Source organism: Oncorhynchus tshawytscha, linkage group LG32, assembly GCF_018296145.1.
Source record: "Oncorhynchus tshawytscha isolate Ot180627B linkage group LG32, Otsh_v2.0, whole genome shotgun sequence".
Lineage (NCBI taxonomy): Eukaryota > Metazoa > Chordata > Actinopteri > Salmoniformes > Salmonidae > Oncorhynchus > Oncorhynchus tshawytscha.
In genome coordinates this window covers 9,113,540-9,138,766 of record NC_056460.1, presented here as the reverse complement: position 1 = coordinate 9,138,766, position 25,227 = coordinate 9,113,540, and the positions used below count along the sequence as shown (strand labels likewise).

The 25,227-nt window shown below is 45.9% G+C and overlaps 1 protein-coding gene across 3 annotated transcripts in view; it reads right to left on the bottom strand.

Annotated features, from left to right (window-relative positions):
• The window catches only part of LOC112230118 (alpha-1,6-mannosylglycoprotein 6-beta-N-acetylglucosaminyltransferase B-like), a 165,401-nt gene that overhangs the window by 96,167 nt on the left and 44,007 nt on the right, over positions 1-25,227 (bottom strand). For all 3 annotated transcript variants that reach the window (XM_042310817.1, XM_042310816.1, XM_042310818.1), the window contains exons 3-5: positions 11,089-11,239; positions 5,778-5,887; positions 1,106-1,179 (exon numbers count right to left, since the gene is read on the bottom strand). In XM_042310817.1, the coding sequence (XP_042166751.1) occupies positions 1,106-1,179; positions 5,778-5,887; positions 11,089-11,239 (335 nt within the window). The remainder of the gene's footprint in view (positions 1-1,105; positions 1,180-5,777; positions 5,888-11,088; positions 11,240-25,227) is intronic.

The window sequence follows — 25,227 nt, the reverse complement described above, 5'->3', positions numbered from 1 at the left end:
GACCTTAGTAATGGGGCCAATGAGTGACTCTTTGTAGTTTTTAAGAAAGGTAGAGTCCAGCCCAAACACATCTTTGGCTTTAGAGTTCTTTAGTGAGCTAATCACCTTGTTCATCTTTGACTCAGAAACCTCCCTTATGATGAAGACGGGTTGAGCATCATTTACTAGCACTGAGCCCAAGAAACCAGTGGAGGGGTTCTGTGTCAGAACCCTGACAGAGTCAATAAAGTAGAAATTGAAGGCTATTGCTATTTCGACTGAATCCTGTGTTAGATTGTTATTCACCATGATGTCTAGTCTTTTTGCAGTGTTAGTATGGTATTTTCCTGTTAACTTCTTAGATTCTCCCAGATCAGTTTAGAATTTCCCTTTGCTTCACCAATTATGTGAATAAAAAAGTTTGCCTTGGCCTGTCTGATTTCTTTCATCACCTTATTTCTCAACATGGTAAACCTACATCTGTCATGCTCTAATTTGGATCTTAGGGCTATTTCTAGAGCAGAATCTCATTATTTCATCAATTTCCAGATTTCTCCATTTAGCCAAGGAAGAGGGCTCTTTTGGCCAGGTTTGGATTTGATTTTCTATAGGAAACCATTTATTGTCATCTGGATTGTGGATAGAAAAACCTGACTATCAGCTTCCACGTCTGTATAGGACAAGAGACCATTCCAGTTCATTCCCTTAATTGCGTTTTCAAAATAGCTTAATTCACTCTTAGGTGTTCTTAGTTGATCTGGCTTTCTAACAGTAGAGAGGTTAAACCTGCTCTTAGACAGCTTTCTGGCTATAAGTGTCAGATTATGATCAGACAGCCCAGTAACCATATTGAATGATTTAGTCACTCTCTCTGGTTTATTACTGAATGTTGCATTGAAAGTGGCTAATATTGCTTTGATCCGATCACAATTCCCACAGTAAAAGGAAAGGTTGATAGTGTAAGGGGGAAAACTTTATAAAATTGAGTGAAGTTCAATCTCGTGCTTCTGTACGCGGGCTGATATTTATTCTGCACGGCAGTCCTAGGGAGCTTATAGGGAACATTGGTTATAAGATATCAGGGGAATCTCTTATAGCCTAGCTAGATAGACAGAGAGAAACTCACATCCACTTTGCCAGGGCAGTCTGGGTAGCGGGGATCTCTGGGTACCTCACACTGGCCTGAGGAGCCGTCTCTCACTGCCGAAGAGAAGAGACACACACATCATAGTTACACACTGCGGAGACATAGAACACACACAGCATAGCAGAACACTGTGGAGATATAGAACACACACATCATAGTAGAACACTGTGGAGATATAGAACACACACATCATAGTAGAACACTGTGGAGACATAGAACACACACAGCATAGCAGAACACTGTGGAGATATAGAACACACACACCATAGCAGAACACTGTGGAGATATAGAACACACACATCATAGCTACACAGTGTGGAGATATTGAACACACACATCATAGTAGAACACTGTGGAGATATAGAACACACACATCATAGTAGAACACTGTGGAGATATAGAACACACACATCATAGTAAAACACTGGAGATATAGAACACACACATCATAGTAGAACACTATGGAGATATAGAACACACACATCATAGTAGAACACTGTGGAGATATAGAACACACACATCATAGTAGAACACTGTGGAGATATAGAACACACACATCATAGCTACACAGTGTGGAGATATTGAACACACACATCATAGTAGAACACTGTGGAGATATAGAACCCACACATCATAGCAGAACACTGTGGAGATATAGAACACACACATATAGTGGGGAGAACAAGTATTTGATACACTGCCGATTTTGCAGGTTTTCCTACTTACAAAGCATGTAGAGGTCTGTAATTTTTATCATAGGTACACTTCAACTGTGAGAGACGGAATCTAAAACAAAAATCCAGAAAATCACATTGTATGATTTTTAAGTCATTAATTTGCATTTTATTGCATGACATAAGTATTTGATCACCTACCAACCAGTAAGAATTCCGTCTCTCACAGACCTGTTAGTTTTTCTTTAAGAAGCCCTCCTGTTCTCTACTCATTACCTGTATTAACTGCACCTGTTTGAACTCGTTCCCTGTATAAAAGACACCAGTCCACACACTCAATCAAACAAACAGACTCCAACCTCTCCACAATGGCCAAGACCAGAGAGCTGTGTAAGGACATCAGGGATAAAATTGTAGACCTGCACAAGGCTGGGGTGGGCTACAGGACAATAGGCAAGCAGTTTGGTGAGAAGGCAACAAAGGTTGGCGCAATTATTAGAAAACGGAAGAAGTTCAAGATGACGGTCAATCACCCTCGTTCTGGGGCTCCATGCAAGATCTCACCTCGTGGGGCATCAATGATCATGAGGAAGGGATTAAAATCCTGCAGCGCACGCAAGGTCCCACTGCTCAAGCCAGCGCATGTCCAGGCCCGTCTGAAGTTTGCCAATGACCATCTGGATGATCCAGGGGAGGAATTGGAGAAGGTCATGTGGTCTGATGAGACAAAAATAGAGCTTTTTGGTCTAATCTCCACTCGCCGTGTTTGGAGGAAGAAGAAGGATGAGTACAACCCCAAGAACACCATCCCAACCGTGAAGCATGGAGCTGGAAACATCATTCTTTGGGGATGCTTTTCTGCAAAGGGGACAGGACGACTGCACCGTATTGAGGGGAGGATGGATGGGGCCATGTATCGCGAGATCTTGGCCAACAACCTCCTTCCCTCAGTAAGAGCATTGAAGATGGGTCATGGCTGGGTCTTCCAGCAACGACCCAAAACACACAGCCAGGGCAACTAAGGAGTGGCTCCGTAAGAAGCATCTCAAGGTCCTGGAGTGGCCTAGCCAGTCTCCAGACCTGAACCCAATAGAACATCTTTGGAGGGAGCTGAAAGTCCATATTGCCCAGCGACAGCCCCGAAACCTGAAGGATCTGGAGAAGGTCTGTAGGGAGGAGTGGGCCAAAATCCCTGCTGCAGTGTGTGCAAACCTGGTCAAGAACTACAGGAAACGTATGATCTCTGTAATTGCAATCAAAGGTTTCTGTACCAAATATTAAGTTCTGCTTTTCTGATGTATCAAATACTTATGTCATGCAATAAAATGCAAATGAATTGCTTAAAAATCATACAATGTGATTTTCTGGATTTTAGATTCCGTCTCTCACAGTTGAAGTGTACCTTTGATAAAAAATTACAGACCTCTACATCCTTTGTATGTAGGGAAACCTGCAAAATCGGCAGTGTGTCAAATACTTGTTCTCCCCACTGTAGATACACACTGTGGAGATATAGAACACACACATCATAGATAGAACACACACATCATAGTTGCTCACTTGGAGATATAGAACACACACATCATAGTTGCACATTGTGGAGATATAGAACACACACATCATAGATACACACCGTGGAGATCTAGAACACACACATCATAGATACACACCGTGGAGATCTAGAACACACACATCATAGATACACACCGTGGAGACATAGAACACACACATCATAGATACACACCGTGGAGACATAGAACACACACATCATAGATACACACCGTGGAGATATAGAACACACACATCATAGATACACACCGTGGAGATCTAGAACACACACATCATAGATACACACCGTGGAGATCTAGAACACACACATCATAGATACACACCGTGGAGACATAGAACACACACATCATAGATACACACCGTGGAGATATAGAACACACACATCATAGATACACACCGTGGAGACATAGAACACACACACGATAGTCATACAGACTCTTTAAGCCTTACAGTGGCTCTTCCTTTAAAAGTTGCGGCGTACTGCAGCACAGCGTGCAAAGTGCCGCAGAATTATACGGCACGCGATTTAAGTTTCAGCCGCTGTTGCCAGAACGACGCAATTTACCACAACCTGCCACCATCTATCACAAACGGTCGCGGCATAAGCTCAACACTTCTAAAGGAAGAACCACCGTGTATATCCACACCTGCATCACCTTGAAAAGCAACATAATACTTGTCCTGTGAAGAGAATAGACATCCTTAAAACAGACATTTAACAACCTTTTCAGCAAACCATATGTGCCATCAGTTCCCATGCAACATCCGGCCTGCCTTGGCACACACTGTTCACCGCGGGGTACAGAAATACAACCCCTCGTCAGTGCTGCCATCCCTCCCGGGCTAACGGTACAATGTGTGTCCGCTCACTCACTGCATTATTTGGTCCATTGAGTTGGCTAACTGCCTCCCTGCAGCTGGGGACCTACAGCCAGGAAGAGAGACTGCAGTTCAAACTCAAAGTTCCAGCAGTATGGATGGGAGAAGACCGGAAGTTATATTGATGAGGCTTCGGTCTTGTACTCTGCCTCTCTCTCTCTCTCTCTCTCTCGCTGTCGCTCTCTCTCCTTCCTATCTCCTGCTTCCTCTCCCTCCCTCAATCCCACTCTCTCTATCTATCTCCCCCTACCTCTTTTTTCCCCCCAGATCTCTCTCGCTCTCTCTATGTAGTCCTCTCTCTGGAACAAAACATTCTCTGACAGCTTCCATGTGGTCTGATGAAAGCTTTGTCTCTGTCTGTCTCAGTCACTCCCTCCCTCAAGCTTCTCTCCTCTCAAACCCGCCACACACATTTCCCAGCGACACAAAAGATTTCAACGCCTTCCTTTTGATTCCAATAATAATAACCGTCGCCGTATTAAATGTGCAGCGGACTAATTAGATAAAAAACCCGAGGCCCCCGCGAGACTCGAGGCCCCCGCAAAAACTAAAAAAGCGGCGGCTGGGAGAGAGGGAGGTGCGAATTCCAACTTCCGAGCACGCCGTCTCGCGCGTGTGTGTCTCTCTCTCTCTCTCAGCCAGGAGATGAATCACCGCTGCGCCCGAGTCGAAACGCACAATAAAGTCCACCGAGTCTGGTTGTGTCTTCATCTGTGATTAATAAAAGCGGTTGTGGTTCTGCCCTCACGTCCTCGCCGTGAAAACAAAGGGAGATAAGACTAATTGCCTCCGGTAACGACTTTGCTGTTGGTTGAGGAGGGAAGAAGAGCGGATTAAGGACTGTCGATTGAGTTCCCTTGACAGACGCTCGCGCGCGAGCGCGTGTGTGTTTTCCTGTGTGTGTGAGCGCGCGTGTTTTCCTGTGTGTGTGATTCCAAACGCAATCGGCATCAACTGTGCCGGTAGCAGAATTATTTCGGATTTGATTAAAAAAAGGAGGAGTTGGACAGAAGAAGTCAACAGCAGTGGAGGGAAAAGCAATCAAATGGAGAAGGGACTAAAGAAAGACGGCTGGCTGCACTGTTGACTTGTTCTCTCCGAGTAGATCTTACTTTTATTTCCCACACCACCAACTCATTTCATACGCGAATCACTTGTCCTGCGGGCCGCTTATATTTGAGATCTGAGGGGTGAGGGTCTGACGTGTATTGCCGTTCGAAAACGGTTGGAATTGGTGTTCTGACTACCCGGCGAGGATGACAACGGTTCGTGTTTTCATAGAGTGGGAAGAACCTTTTCACGCTGCTTGAGACAAACCCGACCAGAGCCAAGCCAAGATGCACTGAGCTGGCCCAGTTAGCCGTCCGCCATAGTTGTCACCATAGTTGTCACCATAGTTGGTGGAACCGTGCAATGTTCATAGAAAGTCATGTTTGCCCCCCCCCAATGATGTGAATAAGGCATGGGCAGTTCCATATGTATTGCACAGCAATAACCCAGTGTGTAATGTTAGTGTTATGAAATAGTACCTCTGCCGGCGGCCATGCTGTTCTGGAGGATCTGTTCCACTCTGACCGCCATGTTGGACACGTTCTGAGCTATAGCCTGGATCCTCTCTACCAGGCCTGCTGGCTGGAACCTGGCCACACACACAGACCGAAAAGACACAATCATACAAAGTGAGAAACATACATTGGGGCTGCTCTTTGATCCCACACTGTGTCGAGACAGACAGAGAACAACATCCGTGTCAAACAACCTGAGGGTAAAACTCCGTACCGTACCATCTGACTGGATGACTTAACAATGCTAATAAAAGTTGAGCAGAGCAAAGAGCGTGTACTTATACATCTCTCTCTCTCTCTCTCTCTCTCTCTCTCTCTCTCTCTCTCTCTCTCTCTCTCTCTCTCTCTCTCTCTCTCTCTCTCTCTCTCTCTCTCTCTGCTCTCTCTCTCTCTCTCTCTCTCTTCTCTCTTCTCTCTCTCTCTCTCTCTCTCTCTCTCTCTCTCTCTCTCTCTCTCTTTCTCTCTCGCTCTCTCTCTCTCTCTCTCTCTCTCTTCTCTCTCTCTCTCTCGCTCTCTTTCTCTCTCTCTCTCGCTCTCTTTCTCTCTCTCTCTCTCTCGCTCTCTCTCTCTGTCGCTCTCTCTGTCGCTCTCTGTCGCTCTCTCTCATTCTCTCTGTTGCTTTCTCTCTTGTTCTCTCTGTAACTCTCTCGCGCGCGCTCTCTCTCGCTCTCTTCCTCCCTCTTTGTCTCTCTCCCTTACAGATGTAAGACAGTGTTAACAGGCTGTGAAGAGGCTAATTGTGAGGCACTTGGTTGGAGCGTGAAATAGAAAAAGCCCCATACCGCCTGCTGTAACAGCCAATACAATTTCCTCTGCAGGATAAGACGGCTCCCTTGCATATTTAACACCAGTCCCCAGTTCAGATGAGAAGGGAGGGGCAGTTTTGGGAAGGAGTTTAAGTTTACAGAGGGTGTGCAATACCCTCTAACTATTTTGCCCAGTCAGCAGGCAGCATTAACCCCCACTTACAAATCATGCTCTGAGAGAGGATCAGGGAGACTGAGTGTGTGTGCTTTCTATAAATGAGGTAGAGGATAGATTGCTGAGCTGCCTAATTGACTAACTGTCTGTCCACGGTGATGGGGAGTTAGCTACAGAAAGAGAAACGGTCTCAGGGGAGGAAATGAAACTCATTCTAGACTAGTGTTCTCAGGCTGTGGCTGGCTTAAAGTACAAGCTGTAGACAGCTGTAAAGGATACAAAAAGCCGAGACCTAATTTAGCGAATAATAGCACTGATATGTCTTTGACTTTATTGCGCTTATCCCTGATCGTTTTTATACGTACGTACTGACGTTTCAACGTGGCGACTTCATATATTTAAAAAAATGTATTTATTTGATTTAACTAGGCAAGTCAGTTAAGAACAAATTCTTATTTCCAATGACGGCCAACCCCCGGCCCAACCAAGACCAGTCTAGTGTTTGGACACACCTCCTCATTCCAGGGTTTTTCTTTATTTGTACTATTTTCTACATTGTAGAATAATCCGTGAAGACATCAAAACGATGAAATAACACACATGGAATCATGTAGTAACCAAAAAAGTGTGAAAATCCAAATGTTCTACCTAAAGGTGTCCTAAAAATTCAAAAACCAAATAGCTAAATGATCCATAGTATGACCATCTAAAAACAATTCCATATGTCAGCTTAGCACCCACCCCTCCTCCAACAATTTTTTTGTGAGGGCAACTCAAGTCTGAAATTTCAAAGCGGAAATTGCAAACTTTAGAAGCCTTTTAAAACACAATACGTTCGCATTTCCTGCTCGGCAGGAAACTTCTCAGTGACAAAAGAGTGATCAAATTAAGATCCTACATGCTGACTCTGTTCAACACAAGTACAGCCAGGAACTCTAAGCAGAGGCTTAGTAGACCGAATCTGTTTGGTGGAATAATCTACATTCAGAAAGAAATAGAGGGCATAGAACAGCCACGTTTGTTATCTATGGGCAAAAGACAATTGTTGGAGCTTAGTGGCCCACCTTAGTGGCTGAACGGCTGTCTTTGTCGTGGACTAGAATAAATGGATTTCCTGAGGTGTCTCTAATAATTAAAGCCAGAAGCCCGGTTAGATTTTGGTGTCCAATAACAGGACACATGATTTGGAATCACTTTTTTTTTTTTTTTTTGAATTTAACTAGGCAAGTCAGTTAAGGACCAATTCTTATTTTCAATGACGGCCTAGGAACAGTGGGTTAACTGCCTGGTCAGGGGCAGAACGACAGAATTGTACCTTGTCAGCTCGGGGGTTTGAACTTGCAACCTTCCAGTTACTAGTCCAACGCTACCCTGCCGCCCCAGGACTTTGTCATGGAGAGTGTGGTTGTGGAGGGAGAGGGGAGTTGTTGGACAGTCTCATTGGGGGGGGGTTTAGATGGTTCACCTGAGGTGGTTACAGCCAGCGAGGCTGGGCACAGGACCAAAGCATAGAGCACAGCCCTCTGACGGAGCACAGCCCTCTGACGGAGCACAGCCCTCTGACGGAGCACAGCCCTCTGACGGAGCACACGAGGATTAATGGCGGTGCACAAAGGACACCGAGAGGAACACATGCACGCTCACTCACACATTTAGAGTCGGCGACTGCCGCGGAGGGGACGAGCCACGTCGCTCTCTCTGCTCCAGTGGACTGTGATTCCTATTACATCACTCATCTCTACTTTTAATCTCCTTCTCCTTCTCCCTCTCCCTCTCTTTTCTCTTTTCTCTTTTCTCCACTTCACTCGCTTTCTATCACTTAATCATTAGCTGTTGGATTCCCCTCTCTCTTTCTATCTCTCTCTCTCTCTCTCCCTCTATTCCTCTCTCTTCCTCTCTCTCTATCTCTCTCTCTCTCCCCCTCTATTCCTCTCTCTTTTTCTCTCTCCCTCCCTCTGAGTTCGCTCCGTCAAGTTAGTCCTTTTCCGGGAACACACAAGAAACAAACCCAAACAGGAAACGGAATTGAATGATTGAATCACCAAAACCTTTTTCCTCACCCTACTGCCCTATGTTGCTCTCTCTCTTTGTCTCCCTCTCTTTCTCCAGCTTGTCTGTTATTCTGAAGAGCGTGCCATCCCAGTACATCAAATATGTATACGCCTGTAATCTTTCATCATAATTATCCTTGAATGTGTCTCTGTAGCAATTTTGGTTTCCCTCCTCATAAGGCATGGGCCGAGGACGATGGGATATTGCCTGATTGCGTGACGTCACGTAATACAGGAGAACCCTCTCTCTCTCTCTCGCTCTCTCTCTCTCTCTCTGCTCTCATATCTCAGTCTCCATATCGATCTTTTTCTTCTCTTTCAGTCCCTTTTTCGCCCTTCCCCTCTCACTTTCTTTCTCTCCCTTTCTTACTCATGTCTGTTAGCACAGTCCCATAGTGACGGATACATAGGGTGGTGTAGGTCATGTGTTTTAGAGGGCACATCACCAAGTCACAGAGGTCTAAGCCTGAGGGGCCATAGGGACACCTTGCCTGGGGCCAAACTCTCCCTGGGGGCCACTCAGGGGTTCTGGTCCAATGACATATAAAGAAAGCAGAGTAACTGTACTCACACTACCTCTAGTAATTAAAGATGCATTGACTGTACAGTAGATGGGAATGCATAATTGATGAACTGACTGATTCATTTGGCCATTTACAGATGAATATGATGTTATATCTAAAAATAACACATATGGAATCATGTAGCAACCAAAAACGTGTTAAACAAATCAATATATATTTTAGATTCTTCAATGTGTTATTTCATAGTTTTGATGTCTTCACTATTATTCTACAAAGTAGAAAATAGCAAAAATAAAGAAAAACCCTATCATGAGGTGTATACAAACTTTTGACTGGTACTTTATATAGATATTTATTTATTTTTTACACATATTTTAACTTCTTTTTTGGGGGTGGTAGGCACAAAACTACCTTCATATTTGCATTTGTTTTTTAAAACAGTTACCTTCAGAAGAGTCCTGTGACACTTTAGGGTTCTTAGAGCAAAATGGAGAACACCATCGTGTTTGTGAGAATCTCCCCTTTCCCATTCGTTTGTAGCTCAAACGGTTCGGAAGCTACCAAACAGAAGTGAGCACATCGACGGTATCAACTTTAGACGGGTCTCTTGACACTTGTGGGGTTCAATGGTTAAACCGTTGGTTAAACAGTAGATGAAACCGTTCGGACACTACAGACGTTTGCATGAGAAGATGTTCGGGGATGTCTCGCGGTCTGACTAGCACCGCTACAGCTCTGCCTCCTTTCACCGCAGTTGAGGAAGTGAGACACTGGAGGATGCGGTGGATTGAGACACGTCCGATGCAAAAAAACATATCTCCAGCTTAAACTGACAGATTTTGATGGGGATTTGTTTTGTTATGCAATGTAAATTCATGCACTGGCGTGTCAATCTACTCTAGGGGGTTAATTATAATCCACATAACAAATTACATTTGTTGTTGCTGCATGAATATTTTCCTGTTGTAGCAAACTGGCTCAAATTAGTAGGTAGTGTGAAACAGTCTTCACGCAAGAGTGGAACATTACCAGATAAAAGTTCACATCTGCGCCAGTCAATATATATCACACCTTCCGCTCCCATTTTCACATGCAGGGCTGAACTGGCATTATTTAACGAGGTTTCTGATTCTGTTGGCTATAGAAATGAGGGATTCTAGTGCCGGAGTCTGATCGAGCGGTAACGCTCTCAGCTCCTGGACCACGTGCATGTATGCCCCACGGCAACAGGGTTCGAGCTTTGGTTCAGCCTATTGCATGTTCCATTCCTACCCCTGGCCTTCCTACAGTAGCTGTCATTCCTCTTTTCATTGTCTGTCCTGTCACTGTCCTCTTGAAAAAACGAATACAAGTATGAAAGCATGTTCGAATGTCCTCTATGCATGTAGCTCTCGCCTGTGTAGCTTTCTGTATCTTTCCACAGAGTTCAACCTGACCCTTAGAAGTTGGATGTGAAATGCAGTAAAAGGGATTGAATGGAGAGCGCAGACAGTCAAACTGGACATTGGCGGAACAGAGGGACTGAAAGTGGATCTGTGCTTGGAAGAAGGGAGCGACAAGGTCAGACAACCCTGCCCTTGTAAAGCTGCCGAGAGCAGACCAGACTACAAGGCAGCCAAACGAGGAGAGAAAGAGAAGGGTCTGAAGAGAACAACAAGAGAGGAGGAAAAAGAGTGTGAGAAAAAGGGAAGACAAGGACGGTAAGATGCCTGTCCTAAGCCCACCACTCCATCCAGACCGTACCTGTTGATGGCCGAGCTGAGTTCATCCAGACCGTACCTGTTGATGGCCGAGCTGAGTTCATCCAGACGGCGGGTGTCGCTGGTGGTGCTGTTGTCCAGTTTGGAGAGGCTGTCCATCCTCTTCAGGATCACCTCCAGCATGTCACTGATCTTCCTGAGCACCCCACGAGACTCCACTCCCCCCATCACTACACACACAGAGACAGAGAGAGTGAGAGAGTGAGAGAGTGAAAGTGAGAGAGTGAGAGAGAGAGTGAGAGTAGTAAAGTAGTAGAGTAGAGTAGTAAACAATCGATAAACGCCCAATAACAAGAGAGCGTGGAGCGTTCACTATTTAGCTGATCCCAGTCTCCAATTCACATCATTAAGTAAGCATCCTTCTCTCACTGCCCTACAGCTTCCTGTGCTAGCAGCATACTTTGCCTGACTAGCTTAGGCTAATACATGAATTAATGTCCTTTTTCAATCCCAGACTTCCTACCACCTAGAGTATAATTATTAATGGTACACACTGCCACAAAGGCCTGAGTTATGAAACTATGAAGTGGAACTAATGTTGACATTCCCCGCACTCCGGTGGATGCAATTACGTGCAACCACTGCTGTATTTATTTCACCCTAGTGAATCAGAGAGGTCGTGGGTGCAGACACGGTGTGTGCGCCGCGTGCGTGCGCGTGTGTAAGGTCAGGCTCTTTATCCTCTTTATGCTCTGATTGTTCCACTTCTCTTTACAGGATTATTTGGTGGCTGCTGGCTAGACAACCCAAGGTCATACACACAGTCAATCTATACGCAGCCAATCTACTTAGACAACAGCTCTAGTTGAAGTCGGAGGTTTACATACACTTAGGTTGGAGTCATTAAAACCCGTTTTTCAACCACTCCACACATTTCTTTTCAACAAACTATAGTTTTGGCAAGTCGGTTAGGACATCTACTTTGTGCATGACACAAGTCATTTTTCCAACAATTGTTTACAGACATATTATTTCATGTATAATTCACTGTATCACAATTCCAGTGGGTCAGAAGTTTACATACACTAAGTTGACTGTGCCTTTAAACAGCTTGGAAAATTCCTGAAAATTATGTCATGGCTTTAGAAGCCTCTGATGGGCTAATTGACATCATTTGAGTCAATTGGAGGTGTACCTGTGGATGTATTTCAATGCCTACCTTCAAACTCAGTGTCTCTTTGCTTGACATCATGGGAGAATCAAAAGAAATCTGCCAAGACCCCAGAAAATAAATTGTAGACATCCACAAGTCTGGTTCATCCTTGGGAGCAATTTCCAAATGCCTGAAGGTACCACGTTCATCTGTACAAACAATAGTACGCAAGTATAAACACCATGGGACCACGCAGCCATCAAACCGCTCAGGAAGGAGACGTGTTCTGTCTCCTAGAGATGAACGTACTTTGGTGCGAAAAGTGCAAATCAATCCCAGAACAACAGCAAAGGAAAAAGATGCTGGAAGAAACAGGTACAAAAGTATCTATATCCACAGTAAAAGGAGTCCTATATTCCCATATGCTGAAAGGCCGCTCAGCAAGGAAGAAGCCACTGCTCCAAAACCGCCATAAAAAAGCCAGACTACGGTTTGCAACTGCACATGGGGACAAAGATCATACTTTTTGGAGAAATGTCCTCTGGTCTGATGAAACAAAAATAGAACTGTTTGGCCATAATGACCATTGTTATGTTTGGAGGTAAAAGGGGGAGGCTTGCAAGCCGAAGAACACCATCCCAACCGTGAAGCACGGGGGTGGCAGCATCATGTTGTGGGAGTGCTTTGCTGCAGGAGGGACTGGTGCACTTCACAAAATAGATGGCATCAAGGTGGCGCAGTGGTTAAGGGCGCTGTACTGCAGCACCAGCTGTGCCACCAGAGACTCTGGGTTCGCGCCCAGGCTCTGTTGTAACCGGCCGCGACCGGGAGGTCCGTGGGGCGACGCACAATTGGCATATCGTTTGCCGGGTTAGGGAGGGGTTGGCCGGTAGGGATATCCTTGTCTCATCGTGCACCAGCGACTCCTGTGGCGGGCCGGGCGCAGTGCACGCTAACCAAGGTTGCCAGGTGCACGGTGTTTCCTCCGACACTTTGGTGCGGCTGGCTTCTGGGTTGGATGCGTACTGTGTTAAGAAGCAGTGCGGCTGGGTTGGGTTGTGTATCGGAGGACGCATCAACCTTCGTCTCTCCCGAGCCCGTACGGGAGTTGTAGCGATGAGACAAGATAGTAGCTACTAAAAAGAATTGGATACCACGAAATTGGGGAGAAAAAGGGGTAAAAAAAATAAGTTAAATAAAAAAAAATAGATGGCATCATGAGGACAGAAAATTACGTGGATATATTGAAGCAACATCTCAAGACATCAGTCAGAAAGTTAAAGCTTGGTCGCAAATGGGTCTTCCAAATAGACAATGACCCCAAGCATACTTCCAAAGTTGTGGCAAAATGGCTAAGGACAATAAAGTCTGGGTATTGGAGTGGCCATCACAAAGCCCTGACCTCAATCCCTTAGAACATTTGTGGGCAGAACTGAAAAAGCATGTGCAAGCAAGGAGGCCTACAAACCAACTCTGTCAGGAGGAATTGGCCAAAATTCACCCAGCTTTTTGTGGGAAGCTTGTGGAAGGCTACCTGAGATGTTTGACCCAAGTTAAACGATTTAAAGGCAATGCTACCAAATACTAATTGAGTGTATGTAAACTTCTGACCCACTGGGAATGTGATGAAAGAAATAAAAGCTGAAATAAATCACTCTCTCTACTATTATTCTGACATTTCATGTTCTTAAAATAAAGTGGTGATCCTAACTGACCTAAAATAGTGCATTTTTATTCGGATTAAATGTCAGGAATTGTGAAAAACTGAGTTAAATGTATTTGGCTAAGGTGTATGTAAACTTCCGACTTCAACTGTAAAACACAGCCAGACAACACATTGGGCCAGACTGACTGATATACCATTTACACGATTACAATATAAGTCATATATTCTGAAGATGAATAAGATACCTTTTCTGCAAACTTTCACTGACACAATGTGCAAAAATTATTTTAAAGGATTTAAAAGGGCTTTAGATATGGAAAATATATTTGTATACTAATAATGATATAGCAGGTGGGTTTATCCCAAGTGAAATACAGAAAATATATTATTGGTATTCACAGTATGTGGTCCTTGCAGGGAGTCAAACCCACAACCCTGGTGTTACTGTCACGCCCTGGTCAAAGTATTTTGTGTTTATCTTTATGTATTTGGTCAGGCCAGGGTGTGGCATGGGGTTTTTGTAATTGTGGTGTGTTTGTCTTGGGGTTTTGGTGGTGGTATTGGGATTGTAGCTTAGTGGGTTGTCTAGCAAGGTCTATGGCTGTCTGGAGTGGTTCTCAATCAGAGGCAGGTGCTTATCGTTGTCTCTGATTGGGAACCATATTTAGGCAGCCATATTCTTTGAGTTTGTCGTGGGTGATTGTCCTTAGTGTCCTATGTGTACTCGTTGTTAGTTTGCACCAGATAGGCTGTTTCGGTTTCGTTTATTGTTTTTTGTAAGTTCGTGTTTTTTGTTATATTAAACATGGATCGCAATCGACACGCTGCAGTTTGGTCCGACTCTCTTTCATCACCACTAGAAAACCGTTACAGAATCACCCACCACCAACGGACCAAGCGGCGTGTCAACAGGCAGGAGCAGCCGAAAAAGGAGATGCTCACCAAGGATTTCTGGTCATGGGAGGAGATCTTCGACGGGAGAGGACCCTGGGCTAAACCAGGGGAGTGTAGCCGCCCAAAGGAGCAACAGGAGAAGAGGCAACAGAGGCAGCAGCAGCAGGAGCAGCAGCAGCTACAGTGGGAGAGGTTGCACCACCTGGAGTTATGGACATGGGAGGAGGAATTGGACGGTAAAGGACCCTGGAATGAGCCTGGAGATTATTGTCGTCCCAAAGCCGAGCTGGAGGCAGCAAAAGCAGAGAGGCGGCATTATGAGGAGCTAGCACGGCAGAGCGGATGGAAGCCCGAGAGTCAGCCCCAAAAATTTCTTGGGGGGGGGCTTACAGGGAGTATGGCTATGCCAGGTAGGAGACCTGCGCAAACTCCCTGTGCTTACCGGGGGGCTGGAGAGACCGGGCAGGCACCGTGTTATGCTGTGGAGCGCACGGTGTCTCCAGTGCGGGTGCACAGCCCGGTTCGGTATATTCCAGCTCCTCGTATCGGCCGGGCTAGAGTGGGCATCGAGCCAGGTAAGGTTGGGCAGGCTCGGTGCTCAAGAGCTCCAGTGCGCCTGCACGGTCCGGTCTATCCAGTACCACCTCCACACCCCAGCCCTCCGGTAGCAGCTCCCCGCACCAGGCTTCCTGTGCGTGTCCTCGATCCAGTACCACCAGTTCCAGCACCACGCACCAGGCCTTCAGTGTGCCTCGCCTGTTCAGCGCAGCCAGCGCTTTTCTCCTCTCCTGCGCTGCTGGAGTCTCCCGCCTGTTTAACGCAGCCAGAGCCTTCCTCCTCTACAGCGCTGCCGGAGCCTCCCGCCTGTTCAGCGCAGCCAGAGCCTTTCTCCTCTACAGCGCTGCCGGAGCCTCCCGCCTGTTCAGCGCAGCCAGAGCCTTCCTCCTCTACAGCGCTGCCGGAGCCTCCCGCCTGTTTAGCGCAGCCAGAGCCTTTCTCCTCTCCTGCGCTGCCGGAGTCTCACGCCTATCTAGCGCTGTTAGAGCTTTCCTCATCTCCAGCGCTGCCGGAGTCTTCCGCCTGTTTAGCGCAGCCAGAGCCTTCCTCCGACACAGCGCTGCAGGAGTCTCCCGCCTGTTCAGCGCAGCCAGAGCTGCCAGTCTGCATGAAGCAGCCAGAGCTGTCAGTCTGCATGGAGCAGTCAGAGCTGTCAGTCTGCATGGAGCAGCCAGAGCTGTCAGTCCGCATGGAGCAGCCAGAGCTGTCAGTCTACAGGAAGCAGCCCGAGCTGCCAGTCTGCATGAAGCAGCCAGTCTACATAGAGCAGCCAGAGCTGCCAGTCTGCATGAAGCAGCCAGAGCTGTCAGTCTGCATGGAGCAGTCAGAGCTGTCAGTCTGCATGGAGCAGTCAGAGCTGTCAGTCTGCATGGAGCAGTCAGAGCTGTCAGTCTGCATGGAGCAGCCAGAGCTGTCAGTCTACATGAAGCAGCCCGAGCTGCCAGTCTGCATGAAGCAGCCAGTCTACATGGAGCAGCCAGAGCTGTCAGTCTACATGAAGCAGCCCGAGCTGCCAGTCTGCATGAAGCAGCCAGTCTACATGGAGCAGCCAGAGCTGTCAGTCCGCATGGAGCAGCCAGAGCTGTCAGTCCGCATGGAGCAGCCAGAGCTGTCAGTCTACAGGAAGCAGCCCGAGCTGCCAGTCTGCATGAAGCAGCCAGTCTACATAGAGCAGCCAGAGCTGCCAGTCTGCATGAAGCAGCCAGAGCTGTCAGTCTGCATGGAGCAGTCAGAGCTGTCAGTCTGCATGGAGGAGCCAGAGCTGTCAGTCTACAGGAAGCAGCCCGAGCTGCCAGTCTGCATGAAGCAGTCAGTCTACATGGAGCAGCCAGAGCTGTCAGTCCGCATGGAGCAGCCAGAGCTGTCAGTCTACATGAAGCAGCCCGAGCTGCCAGTCTGCATGAAGCAGCCAGTCTACATGGAGCAGCCAGAGCTGTCAGTCTGCATGAAGCAGCCAGAGCTGTCAGTCTGCATGGAGCAGCCAGTCTGCATGGAGCAGCCAGTCTGCACGGAGCTGTCAGTCTGCACGGAGCTGTCAGTCTGCACGGAGCTGTCAGTCTGTAAGGAGCTGCCAGTCTGCAAGGAGCTGCCAGTCTGCAAGGAGCTGCCAGTCAGCACGGAGCCGCCAGAGCGGTCAGTCTGTAAGAAGCCGCCAGAGCTGTCAGCCTATATGGAGCAGCTAGTGCCGCCAGTCTGCCCAGCGCCGCCAGTGCCCCCCAGTCTGCCCAGCATCGCCAGTCTGCCCAGCGCCATCAGTCTGCCCAGCATCGCCAGTCTGCCCAGCATCGCCAGTCTGCCCAGCATCGCCAGTCTGCCCAGCATCGCCAGTCTGCCCAGCACCGCCAGTCTGCCCAGCGTCGTCAGTCTGCCCAGCGTCGCCAGTCTGCCCAGCACCGCCAGTCTGCCCAGCGTCGCCAGTCTGCCCAGCGTCGCCAGTCTGCCCGGCGCCGCCAGTCTGCCCGGCGCCGCCAGTCTGCCCGGCGCCGCCGGTCTGCCCAGCATCGCCAGTCTGCCAGACTCTTCCAGATCTGCCAGTCAGCCAGACTCTTCCAGATCTGCCAGTCAACCAGACTCTTCCAGATCTGCCAGTCAACCAGACTCTTCCAGATCTGCCAGTCAACCAGACTCTTCCAGATCTGCCAGTCAACCAGACTCTTCCAGATCTGCCAGTCAACCAGACTCTTCCAGATCTGCCAGTCAACCAGACTCTTCCAGATCTGCCAGTCAGCCAGGATCTGCCAGTCAGCCAGGATCTGCTGAAACCACCAGCCAGCCAGGAGCTGGTAGATCTATCTACCTGCCTGAGCTTCCTCTCACTCCTGAGCTTCCTCTCACTCCTGAGCTTCCTCTCACTCCTGAGCTTCCTCTCACTCCTGAGCTTCCTCTCACTCCTGAGCTTTCTCTCACTCCTGAGCTTTCTCTCACTCCTGAGCTTTCTCTCACTCCTGAGCTTTCTCTCACTCCCGAGCTTCCCCTCAGTCCCGAGCTGCCTCGGTCCCGAGCTGTCCTTCAGTCCCGATCTGTTCCTCAGTCCAGTGGGGTTCTGGGTGAGGACTACTAGGCCATGGTCGGCGGCGAGGGTGGACTATCCAGGGACGAAGGGAGAGGGGACTAAGACATTAAAGGAGTGGGGTCCACGCCCCGCGCCGGAGCCGCCACCATGGACAGACGCCCACCCGGACCCTCCCTATTGTTTTGAGGTGCGTTCGGGAGTCCGCACCTTAGGGGGTTCTGTCACGCCCTGGTCAAAGTATTTTGTGTTTATCTTTATGTATTTGGTCAGGCCAGGGTGTGGCATGGGGTTTTTGTAATTGTGGTGTGTTTGTCTTGGGGTTTTGGTGGTGGTATTGGGATTGTAGCTTAGTGGGTTGTCTAGCAAGGTCTATGGCTGTCTGGAGTGGTTCTCAATCAGAGGCAGGTGCTTATCGTTGTCTCTGATTGGGAACCATATTTAGGCAGCCATATTCTTTGAGTTTGTCGTGGGTGATTGTCCTTAGTGTCCTATGTGTACTCGTTGTTAGTTTGCACCAGATAGGCTGTTTCGGTTTCGTTTATTGTTTTTTGTAAGTTCGTGTTTTTTTTGTTATATTAAACATGGATCGCAATCGACACGCTGCAGTTTGGTCCGACTCTCTTTCATCACCACTAGAAAACCGTTACAGTTACAAGTGTGCAAGTACCGCCTCCTGATTCAGCTCACACCAAGGACCTCTGCCTTGCTAGCACACTATGGTGGATGCTAGCACACGTGACCACCTTGACTTACCAGTCGGCGCAACACAAAAAGCTAGCTATTCACTGGTGAAAGTTGGGAAACTTCAGGTTGAGGAGTAAGTTTCACACATCCCCATGTACTACACATCCACCATGCTTTAACTAACTTGACCATTGGAACTATATACACTGAACTAAAAAATAAACATGTTGGTCCCATGTTTCATGAGCTGATGTAAAACATCCCAGAAAAATTCCATGCGCACAAAAAGCTAATTTCTCTCAAATGTTGTGCACACATTTGTTTACATCCCTGTTGGGGATAATCTATTCACCTGACAGGTGTGGCATAGCAAGAAGCAAGAAGCTGATTAAACAGACGTGCCGTCATCAGAGAAGTCGGAACTCGGTCCACGACGAAACACCTCATCGGAGACCTTCAACACGTAATTACATCATTATATTCTGACCCATAAGAGCGGCAGTTCGGGGCAAGGTTAGGGTTAAAATAAGCATAGTCTCGTGCACTCTCTCTCTTTCTCTCTCTTTTGAAACCCCCATTTTGTGTAACGTGTCATACTGTGTCGGCCCGCTAGGGACCTGTTTCATTATACTAAGTTCTAATAGCCTAGACTGTGTGTTTGTGTATCTTATATTATCCTTTTAGCTTGTTAGTAAATAAATAATCAACTCAATTGGTGTGGTAGGGACTTATTTAGTGAGACTCGGGTTTGTGCAGATTATGCGATGTTCAGAATGAGACTGTAGAGGAAATTGATTAATTAAGCGACTGCTGTAAAATGGAAATTCTGATATTCTTTGAGTTAATTTGGGAAATAGAAACGCAATAGAGCCAAAACTTCCCCATGGTGCCCCAGGTTAATGAGTTAATAATTACCTGATTCATTTAATCCCGTATTTATAAACCGTTAATCATTCGATGATCAGCAGATGTCACATGAATCAATACAACGTTACGACAACTGATGGAAGTGGATTTAACAAGTGACATCACTAAAGGGTGAGTCACATGGTCAGTTTTTGTCATGGAAAGAGCCTGTGTTCCTAATGTTTTATATATATAAACTAAAATGACCATTGAACTGTTTCCTGGATACCAGACTGTCACTTTGAAAACCATAAAGGGAGGGTCACTGAAAAGTGAAAGAAAATCATAGCTCAGATACAGCACTGGACCATTCCCTTTAAGGCAGAGAGATCACAGTATATTCTCCTCCATCATAATGTCAGTAGGTATGAGGTTTGATTGTCGTGATAATCATCTGGAGTGAGCTGCCTACCCCAACCTATATATCAACCAACCAATTGGAAGGGTAAAAATAACTAATAGCTCAAATACTGCCTTGTGACAGTGGTGGAAAAAGTACTCAAATCAAGATAACTTCATAGAAAATGACTCAAGTAAAAGTGAAAGTCACCCAGTAAAAGACTACTTGAGTAAAAGTCTAAAAGTATTTGGTTATAAATATACTTAAGTATCAAAAGTACATGCAATTGCTCAAATGTACTTAAGTATCAAACGTAAAAGTAGAAATCATTTAAAATTCCTTATATTAAACAAACCACCATTTTTTAAAATGATTTTGTGATTGATGGATAGACAGGGGCACACTCCAACACTCACACATAATTTACAAACAAAGCATTTGTGTTTAATGAGTCTAACAGATCAGAGGCAGTAGAGATGAACAGGGATGTTTTCTAGTTAAGTGTGTGAATTGGACCATTTTCCTGTCAAAATAATTTGGGGGTGTCAGGGAAAATGTAAAAAGTACATTATTTTCTTTAGTAAAAGTAGAAGTTGGCAAAAATATAAATAGTGAAGTGAAGTACAGATACCCGGGGAAAAAAAGACTTAAGTAGTACTTTAAAGTAGTTCTACTTAAGTACTTTACACCACTGCCTTGAGGCATACAACCCTATGACTAACCGTATCTGAGACCATTCCCTTTAAGACAGAGAGGTCGCTGTATATTATTGTCTGCACTATCATCATATCAGTGGGTATGAGGTGTGATTGTCATGGTAATCAACTGGTGTGAGTCCTCTCCTCCATCACACTCCAATCCTATTGACTTGACAGGTAATTACAGCAGATTACGTCCTCTACAGGAGAACTGTAGGAGAAGGTCACAATTTTTTCTTTCCATGGCAACCTATTATGTCTCTCTCTCACTTTCCTCTTCACCGTCTCTCTCTCTTTCGCTCTCTCTCCATACTCTCTTTCTCCCCTGAACAAGGCAGTTAACCCACTGTTCCTAGGCCGTCATTGAAAATAAGAATTTGTTCTTAACTGACTTGCCTAGTTAAATAAAGGTGAAATAGAAATACTCCCATACTCTCCTTTCTCCTTTCTCCTTACTATCTCTTCCTCTCTCACTCCCTCTCTCCCTACCTCTCTTTGGACTCTCACTACTCTCCTCTAGGATCTGTCTCATTGCCTGTCTCTTTCTCTACTCTCTTCTCTCTCCCTTTCTCACTTTCTCCCCCCCACGCAATCTCGTAGTTATCTCCCTCCACAGTGACAGATGAGGCCCCTGTGTGACAGTGAGTGACATAGTGTCCTTGGGGTCCTAACACATCGCCGTGTCAACCCATCGCCGTGTGACGGGTTACCTTGGCGACTGTCCTAGCTGTCAATTGATTCCTGATGAGCCGTAATGATCGTGATGGCCATTTGGACACGGAAACATCTTGCTGCGATCTTATTGGCACATGGGAACACTCCAGTTGATCTCATTGGCTGCTGTGTTAAAAGGGTTGTTATAACAATGTAATTTAGGTTATTTTTATTACAAAATGCCAATTCAAAAGGCATTTGTGATCCAGCCAGAAGCTTATTTCAACGGTCTGGTGGTTAAATAGAATATGACTGTCAATGGGTAGGCTACCAGTTAACCGTGGTATTAAGAGTAAACCACACACTGACCCTGGATCAGTTAGTAAAGTGGCGATTACAGGCCAGCGGCAGCGGAAAATATTTTTGGTACGGTATCTCAGATTGTTCTGGCAATTCTCACATAGAAACTTCATAGGGAGGAAGGATGTTAAACATGGTTTTTACATTTGTATCACAAACCATTTTGGAGAAAGTCATGATGAAATTGGTAATTACATTTTGGGCCTTTTTAGACCTATAAGGAGTATGTCTAGATTCTGAAATACATTTCTTTATTCAACATAAAAAAAATATGAATATCTCAAAGCCTTTTTGATTTAGCTTAGTTTTAGACATATTGTTTGTAACAATATACTAATTTCAAATTTCCAGCATGGCCCTCTGGTACTTTTAATGATATGACCAGTTGTATCCATAGAAATTGAAATGATAGGTAATTAACCAATCACAGCCCTCCTTTAGGATTCGTCAGTCAGCCAGTCAAGTTTCCTTTTGAATCCATTTTCCCATTCACTGTGTCGGTAGTGCTCATAAAATTGATCATACCTTTAGAATTAGTAGAGAGCCCACTATGGAAATGGTATGTTCTTGTAGAGAGTCGTGTTCTAAACAATATGTCTAATATTGAATAAATGAATAAGTCATTGTTTTTAGAATCTAGACATACTCCTTATGATAGAGCTATAAAAGTGTACAACGACACCATGTTGTCTGTATCATGTACGGTTCACAGATCATAGGGTCTTACAGGAGGCAGATCAAAAAAGGGGCCTAAAAAAAGCCACTTTCATCACGATTTTCTCAAAAATGGTTTGTGAAACAATTTTTTAAAAACTTTTCTAACATTACTTCCAATGAAGTTTCTATGTGAGAATAGCCGGAACAATCTGAGATATAGAAAATATTTTTTGCTCGCGTGGAATCGCCCAAAGGCACAATGTGACCACACAGGCTGCTGGTAATTATCTCACATATTAGAGGTCAAATCATTAACATGAACATGCCGTCTAGGCCGTCTGAATAGATTAGCTCAACAGTCAACTATAGGCCATCGACATGCTGTTAGGGTCAGTTACAAGTCAATCCACTGTACTTGCTGCATCCTCAGAGAGACATCAACAATCAGTCAATTCCATCAGAGTCAGCTACAGGTCAGTCCACTCCACTTACTATAGCTCTTAGAGCTAGCTGCATGTCAGTGCAGTTGTTATAGCTCTACGCTCTTAGGAAAAAAAGTTGCTATCTAGAACCTTAAAGGGCTCTTTGGCTGTACCCATAGGAGAACCCTTTGAAGAAACCTATTCGGTTCCTGGTAGAAACCTTTTGGTTCCAGGTAGAAAGCTGTTTGGTTCCATGTACAACCCTTTCCACAGAGGGTTCTACATGGAACCCAAAAGAGTTCTACCTGGAGTCAAAAAAGGTTCTCCTTTGGGGACAGCAGAAAACCCCCTTTTGAACCCTTTTTCTAAGTGTATCCGGATTCAGCTACAAGCCAGTCTACTGAGCCCTAGGACCATGCCTCAAGGACTACCTGGCCTGGTGACTCCTGGCTGTCCCCAGTCCACCTGGTCTTGCTGCTGATCCAGTTTCTGCTGTTTTGCCTGTGGCTACGGAACCCTGACCTGTTCACTGGACGTGGTACCTTGTCCTGGACCTGCTGTTGTCGCCCCTCTCTTTCCCTCTCCCTCACTCTCTTCCCCCTCCTTCTCTCTACCGCCCCTGCTGTCTAGACCTCAGAATGCTCAGCTATGAAAAGCCAACTTACATTTACTCCTGAGGTGCTGACCTGTTGCACCCTCTACAACCACTGTGATTATTATTTGACCCTGTTGGTCATCTATGAACATCTTTAAGAACAATCTGGCCTTAATGGCCGTGTACTCTTATAATCTCCACCTGGCGCTGCCAAAAGAGGACTGGCCACCCCTCAGAGCCTGGTTCCTCTCTAGGTTTCGTCCTAGATTCCTGCCTTTCTAGGGAGTTTTTCCTTGCCACCGTGCTTCTAAATCTGCATTGCTTGATGTTTGGGGTTTTAGGCTGGGCTTCTGTACAAGCACTTTGTGACATCAGCGGAAGTAAAAAGGGCTTTAATGAGTACATTTGATTTGATTTGATACTTGCTGTAGCTCTATTGAGCCAGCTACAGGCCAATCTACTTGTAATAGCTCTATCTAGAGACATGTACCATAGAGAGGTCAGTCTACTTCCTTATAGCTCTATCGAGCCAGTCAGCCATTGTCTCTGTGCTGATCCTCAGTGATCACAGATTACATCAGTATTAGCATGAGCTCTCCCAGGGGGACCCTAGTGTTTCATATGGAGCTTCCTTGTTTGCGAGGGATATTGCCATGTGCTGACAGCTCAATACCAACACAGCACGCCTCTAGAAAAGCAGTGTTTTTGTCTTAGTGCTACAACAAGAAAGGGCACGTACAAGGCTCTGAGAGTTTAAAGTACCCCCTTCTGCCCAGAAAGTACCCCCTTCTGCCCAGAACAGAATGCCAGTTGGGCCAGTAAGCGAAAGGTCACTGGTTCAATTCCCCGACCCGAATAGGTGAAAAATCTGTCGATGTGCCCTTGAGCAAGGCACCTTAATTGCTCCAGGGTCTCCCGTTAATAATGGCTGATCCCTGGCTGTGACCTCACTCTCTGAGGGTGTCTCAGGGGGAGTGGGATATGTAAACATGTTTTTTCCAATTCACATGTGAAATATGACACATATAAGCACCCACCTAATTATTATATATACAGTTGAAGTCGGAAGTTTACATACACTTAGGTTGGAGTCATTAAAACTCGTTTTTCAACCACTCCACAAATTTCTTGTTAACAAACTATAGTTTTGGCAAATCGGTTAGGACATCTACTTTGTGCATGACAAGTGATTTTTCCAACAATTGTTTTTCAGACATATTATTTCACATATAATTCACTGTATCACAATTCCAGTGGGTCAGAAGTTTACATACACTAAGTTGACTGTGCCTTTAAACAGCTTGGAACATTCCAGAAAAGTATGTCATGGAAGCTTCCGATAGGCTAATTGACATCGTTTGAGTCAATTGGAGGTGTACCTGTGGATGTATTTCAAGGCCTACCTTCAAACTCTTTCCTTGACATCATTGGAAAATCAAAAGAAATCAGCCAAGACCTCCACAAGTCTGGTTCACCCTTGGGAGCAATTTCCAAAGGCCTGAAGGTACCAAGTTCATCTGTACAAACAATAGCACGCAAGAAAAACACCATGGGATCATGCAGCCATCATACTGCTCAGGAAGGAGACGCGTTCTGTCTCCTAGAGATGAACGTACTTCGGTGCGAAAAGTGCAAATCAATCCCAGAACAACAGCAAAGGACCTTGTGAAGATGCTGGAGGAAACATGTACAAAGTATCTATATCCACAGTAAAACGAGTCCTATATCAACCTAATCTGAAAGGCAGCCCAGCAAGGAAGAAGCCACTGCTCCAAAACCGCCATAAAAAAGCCAGACTACGGTTTGCAACTGCACATGGGGGACAAAGATCATACTTTTTGGAGAAATGTCCTCTGGTCTGATGAAACAAAAATAGAACTGTTTGGCCATAATGACCATCGTTATGTTTGGAGGAAAAAGGGGGATCCTTGCAAGTCGAAGAACACCATCCCAACCGTGAAGCACGGGGGTGGCAGCACCATGTTGTAGGGGTGCTTTGCTGCAGGAGGGACTGGTGCACTTCACAAAATACATGGCATCATGAGGAAGGAAAATGATGTGGATATATTGAAGCAACATCTCAAGACATCAGTTAGGAAGTTAAAGCTTAAACGCAAAT